The sequence below is a fragment of the Nothoprocta perdicaria genome, unplaced genomic scaffold (genome assembly GCF_003342845.1).
Source record: "Nothoprocta perdicaria isolate Ctin4 unplaced genomic scaffold, notPer1 scaffold_592, whole genome shotgun sequence".
NCBI classification, from domain to species: domain Eukaryota; kingdom Metazoa; phylum Chordata; class Aves; order Tinamiformes; family Tinamidae; genus Nothoprocta; species Nothoprocta perdicaria.
Window position 1 is genome coordinate 1 of NW_020455857.1, and position 5,508 is coordinate 5,508.

Sequence of the window (5,508 nt, forward strand, 5' to 3'; positions counted from 1 at the left end):
CCCACTCCCCTGCACCCATGAGGGTTCTATGGGTGCCCCGGTGTGCCCGGGGTCCCACTGCCCTGCGCCATGGGGGTCCCATGGGCACCGGTACCTCTGTGCGCCTGGGGTCCCGCTGCCCTGCGCCCATGGGGGTTCTATGGGTGCCCGGGGTCCTGCTCCCCTGCACCCATGGGCTCCTATGGGCTCCCAGGGTCCCACTTCCCTGAACCCATGGGCTCCTATGGGCGCCTGGGTCCCGCTCCCCTGCCCGGGGCACCAACCCCAACAGCTCCCCATTTTCACCAAAGTGGAGGGCGCTCAACTGCACCCAGTGGGTCTGGGGTAATTGGGGTGGGGGGCTGCACCCAGGGGGTCCCTCTTCCCACCACTGCTGTTGATCCCCCACCCGTGCCTCAGTTTCCCCTTCCCCCCCATGCACCGAGTCCCCCGGGACCCCAGGGACTCCTTGTTGGGTTTGGGGGGGGGTTATCAGGGTGGAGGCTGCACCCATGGGCCCCCCATGGCTGTCACCCTCCCCACCTTGGGGCCCCAAYGCCGCCATCCCCCAGTGTCCCCTTCCCCCTGTGCCCCCCCCCCGGGTGCACCGAGCTGGCCCGGGCTCTGCAGCTCCCACCCCCACCCAGGGAAGGGGGCTGAGGTATTTTGGGGGGGGGGGCAGCACCCATGGGACCCCCCAGCAGCACCCATCTCCCCACCCCGCTCACATGGCATGGCTCCGAGCTGGGCCGGTCCCTCCGGCTCCATCCCTGTGGGGACGGCAACGATGGGGGGGTGACGATGTGGGGTGCGGGCTGCACCCATGGGTGCCCCAACACCSCCCCTTTGGCGTGGGGGCAGCACCCAGGGGTGTCCCCAACCTCCCCGCATTGGGGTGGGGGCAGCACCCATGGGTGCCCCCGGCCACTCACCCGCGGGCAGCGCCGGCAGCACCCACAGGAGCCAGAGCAGCGGCCGCCTCCGCTCCATGGCGCCATGTCCCCCCATTCCCGCCGCGGCTCCGGTTTCCCGGGCCCCGATTCCCGCTCCATTATTCATGGGCCGCTTGATCCCCGCGGAAACCCGAGGCCGCAATCTGGGCCCCGGCGTCCGGGACACGGGACACCCGGGGCTGAGCCCGGCGCCGCTCGTGGCACCGGTGCCGCCGGCTGATATTTCATCCGCGCCATCAAATTTTGATGGGATTCGGGGATAACGGGAGCGGGGGGGGGGCCTCTTCCAATCGACCACAAACCCGGGAATTATTTATAATTATTTTTATTGGAGAGGGAGGCAGAAAAAACTGGGAGCCGGTGGCCAAATTCCCACCGCTGTCCAACGGGATCAACTTTTTGGGGGGGAAGAAAACCAACCATGGGGATTTTGGGGGGAAAMCAGGGAAGAAAACCAACCATGGGAATTTTGGGGGGAAACCAGGGAAGAAAACCAACCATGGGGATTTTGGGGGGAAAACAGGGAGGAATGGCAAAAAGGGGGGGTTATTTTACCCCCCCTGCTTTGCCAACAGCACGAGGGATCCGGGCGCTTTCCGAAGCGGGCGTCACGCGTCGATCTTCTCCAGCTCGTCCATGTCGTCCGGGTCCAACCGCTTGATCTCCGTCTCTGCGGAACAGGGAGCCTCGGTGTCTCCCGCGGCTTTTCCCGTTGGAAAACCGGGATTTTCCCCCCCCGGCCCACTCACGGAAGTGCTCCTCGATGAGGCGCACGAGGTGCAGGTTGCGGCGCTCCACCATGTTGAAGGCGATGCCCTTCTTGCCGAAGCGGCCGGCGCGCCCGATGCGGTGCAGGTAGGTCTCGAAATCGGGCTCCTTGCTCCACGTGCCGGGCAGGTTGAAGTTCACCACGATGGTCACCTGCTTCACGTCGATGCCTAGTGGAAAAGCGGGAAGAAAAGCCCCAAAAAAGGGGGGAAAAAAGGGGGGAATGGGCCCAAACGCAGCCGCGGCACAGGGCGGGTGGCCGTACCCCTGGCGCAGACGTTGGTGGTGACCAGGACCTTCTCCTTGCCGTCGCGGAAGCGCTGGATCACGTCGGCGCGCTGCTCCACCGTGAGCTCGGCCGTGAGCATGGCCACGCGGTGCCCGTCGGCCGTCATGGCCAGCGAGAGCCACTCGGCGAGCTTGCGCGTCTGCCAGGAGGCCACGTGGCCACGGGCGCCCACCACGGCGCCGCGCCGCCCCGCAACCCGAGGAACSCCCCCGTCACCCCACGTGGGATGAGCGCCTCGGGAAGAGCCAAGGGGGCGGGAGGAGCCAAAGGGCGGGCGCCCACCTGGCAGAAGATGATGGCCTGGCCGATGGTGATGCTGCCGTAGATGTTGCAGAGGGCGCGGTACTTGTCCCAGCGGCTCTCGCACACGAAGTAGTACTGGCGGATGGTGCTGAGCGTGAGCTCCTCCTGCCGCAGCTTGATGACGATGGGGTTGGCCACGAGCTGCGTGGCGAACTGCCACACGGCCGTCTTGAAGGTGGCCGAGAAGAGCAGCAGCTGGCAGTCGGGGCGCAGCGCCCTGCGGGCACACACGGCGCCGTGGCGGCGGCGCCAACCGTCGCCGGCGCCCACGGGGCGCCCGCGCCCACCTCTGCACGCGGATGCTCTGGCTGCAGAAGCCCTGCGTGTCGATCATGATGTCGGCCTCGTCCAGCACGAAGACGCTGATGGTGCCGGGGTCGAGGAGGCGCCGCTTGAAGCACCAGTCGAGCACGGTGCCCGGCGTGCCGATGACGATCTGCTCCTTCAGCCGCGTGCCCGGCGCCACTGCGGGCCCAAAAAAACATTGTTCACCATTATTAACTATTAGATCACCACCTTACATCTTTATCCTGCATCCTTTTGGCATTTACCCATATATTCTTACTTTTATTTATTATTATTATATTATTATTATTATTATTACTACTATTATCATCATCTTTATCATCTTTATCATCTTTATCATTGTCATTATCATTGTCATTATCATTATCATTATCATTATCATCATTTTATAGTGTTCTCCCATTTCCATTTACCATTTAGCCTCCATCATCATCATCATCTAGCGTTATCCCATCATCATCATCATTACATATCGCTATCCCGCTTTCATTTAGCATTTAGCCTATACCATCATCATCATCATCATTTAGTGTCATCCCATTTTCCTTTACCATTCAGCCCATACCCAGCCAGCGTTTAGCCCACATTCCACCAGTATTATACATCACTTTCTTATTTATTATTATTATATTTTATTATTGTTACTGCCCTATAGCATTATCCCCGATTCCTTTAGCTTTTATCCTATATTCACGCAATGTTTAGTCTATATCATAGCATTATATATTATTATATATAATATAATACAATATATTATATTATATTATATTATATTATATTACATATTATATAATATAATATATAATATAATATAATATAATATAATATAATATAATTATATTATATATAATAATTATATATTATATAATATGTAATATAATATAATATAATATAATATAATTATAATTATGATATGATATATATTATATTATATTATATTATATTATATTATATTATATTATATTATATTATATTATATTATATTATATTATATTATATTATATTATATTATATTATATTATATTATATTATATTATATTATATTATATTATATTATATTATATTATATTATATTATATTATATTATATTATATTATTATATAGTATTTTCTTCTCCAGCGCTGCCCGGTGTTCGCCTGGGGCTTAGCCTATATTCAGCTAGTGTTTATCCCCTTCCTCACCATTATTATATACCACTATTCTCATTCCATACCATTATCCTATACTCGCCCAGCACTTAGCGCATATATGGCCATCCTATAGGGTCCTCCGCCTATATTGAGCTTGGCCTGCGCTCCTTTAGGCTCCAGCCTATTTTATAGCATCTTTATATAGGGCATCACTGCGTTGTCCTCTGCCCCACGGGCCACCGCTCTATACGTTACCCGCGCTATACGTGGCACTCACCGCGGTTGCCCTGCACGGCGAAGGTCACCTTGACGTCGGCGCAGAACTGGCCCATGCGCTCCACCACGCGCCCGATCTGCAGCGCCAGCTCGAAGGTGGGCGCCAGGCACAGGCACTGGCACAACGGGGCCGTCAAGGGGACACCGGGCACTGTTGCCGTCCCCGGTGTCCCCGCCGCTACCTGCGGCTGGCAGCGCGCGGTGTTGACGCGGCTCAGCATGGCCAACACGAAGGCCGCCGTCTTGCCCGTGCCCGACTGGCTCTGTGCAATGAGGTTTTGGGGCCTGCCGGGGAGAGGAGGATGATGGTGACGATGGTGACAAGGGCAGGGAGCAGCGTCCCGGGCCGGGCGGGCGTTGGGGACACGCACGGGTGCGCCAGCATCATGGGCAGCGCCGTCTCCTGGATCTTGGAGGGCCGGTTGAAGCCCATGTGGTAGATGCCGCGCAGCAGCTCCTTCTTCCTGCCGAAAGGAAGCGGGATGCGGAGCGGCGGGACGCGGAGCCACCCCCCRGCCGCCGGGGACACTCACAGCGGCAGCTCCTCGAAGGTCTTGACGGAGAAGAGCGGCGAGGCGGGGTCGCGCTGCAGCACCTCCACGTGCTGGCTGCTCTCCACCAGCGACGTGCGGATGAGCTTGTTGAGCAGCGAGCTCTCGGCCGAGTCTACTGCGGCGCCCACGGAGCGGCAGGAGGAGGAGGAGGAGGAGGAGGGTTGGGGGGCGCTGAGGTTAGGGGCCCTCCTCAACCGCCAGGACCCACCTTTCTCCTCCTCGTCCTCGTCATCGTCATCGTCGCTGGCGTGCTCTGGTTCTGGCGGCGGGAGGGACGGTGCTGRGGGCACCGGGGGGCACGGGGCCAGGCGGGGTGGGGGGACGGGGCTTGAGGGAGTGCGAGGGGGCAGGTCTGGGCTGGACGGCCAAGGGGCACAACTGTCCCCACCGTGGGGTAGGGAAATAGTCTACCTTGGGGAGGAACAGGTCTACCGTGGGGAGGGACAACAGGTCTACCCATAGACTGGCCTACCCCAGGTTGGGGTAACAGGTCTACCCACGGACAAGCCCTCGATGGGAAGGGCAACAGGTCTACCCCCACGTCGGGGTAACAGGTCTACCCACGGACAAGCCCTCGATGGGAAGGGCAACAGGTCTACCCCCACGCCGGGGTAACAGGTCTACCAATGGACAGGCCCTCGAGGGAGAGGGGTAGCAGGTGTACCCCAGATTGGGGTAACAGGTCTACCCGGCGGCACCAGGTCTCCCCGATGGGGTAACAGGTCTACCCGCGCACAGAGCGCACCGGGGCGGGGCAACACGTCTACCCAGAGCGGGGTGGCAGGTCTCCCCCGGCCAGGGCCCGCCGTGGGGCGGGCTGCCGGTGGCCCCGCCAGGCCGGGGCCCGCTTACCGCGGCGACACAGCGCGAGGTCGCGGCGGGCGAGGCGCGGCACGCGGAGCGCGGCGAGCTGCGGGGGGAGAGGCGCCGTTGGCGGGGCCGGCGGGGCG

General features: G+C 58.8%; 1 protein-coding gene across 3 annotated transcripts; it reads right to left on the reverse strand.

The window, feature by feature from the left end:
- Nucleotides 1-1,470: 1,470 nt before the first annotated feature.
- Nucleotides 1,471-4,802, reverse strand: DDX25 (DEAD-box helicase 25). Of its 3 annotated transcripts, none has more exons than XM_026049120.1 (10): nt 4,767-4,802; nt 4,538-4,673; nt 4,376-4,468; nt 4,187-4,289; nt 4,006-4,120; nt 2,580-2,757; nt 2,272-2,509; nt 1,966-2,128; nt 1,682-1,853; nt 1,471-1,602 (listed from the first exon to the last, which is right to left on the reverse strand). In XM_026049120.1, exons 3-10 carry the CDS (start codon nt 4,435-4,437, stop codon nt 1,479-1,481), a joined length of 1,155 nt encoding a protein of 384 aa, XP_025904905.1. In that variant the 5' UTR covers nt 4,438-4,468; nt 4,538-4,673; nt 4,767-4,802; the 3' UTR covers nt 1,471-1,478. The 3 variants fall into 3 exon arrangements, with proteins under 3 accessions (XP_025904905.1, XP_025904904.1, XP_025904906.1); XM_026049121.1 differs by having other exon boundaries at nt 1,517-1,602; nt 1,682-1,870; XM_026049119.1 differs by lacking the exon at nt 4,767-4,802 and having other exon boundaries at nt 1,966-2,038; nt 4,538-4,587.
- Between the last annotated feature and the right edge of the window lie 706 nt (nt 4,803-5,508).

Coding starts and splice junctions, on each gene's coding strand:
- DDX25 (XM_026049120.1), bottom strand. CDS start 4,437: ATGGGCTTCAACCGGCCCTCCAAGATCCAGGAGACGGCGCTGCCCATG. Junction 4,290..4,375: donor CCCATGATGCTGGCGCACCC/GTGCGTGTCCCC, acceptor TCTCCCCGGCAG/GCCCCAAAACCTCATTGCAC. Junction 2,510..2,579: donor CAGAGCATCCGCGTGCAGAG/GTGGGCGCGGGC, acceptor GTGTGCCCGCAG/GGCGCTGCGCCCCGACTGCC.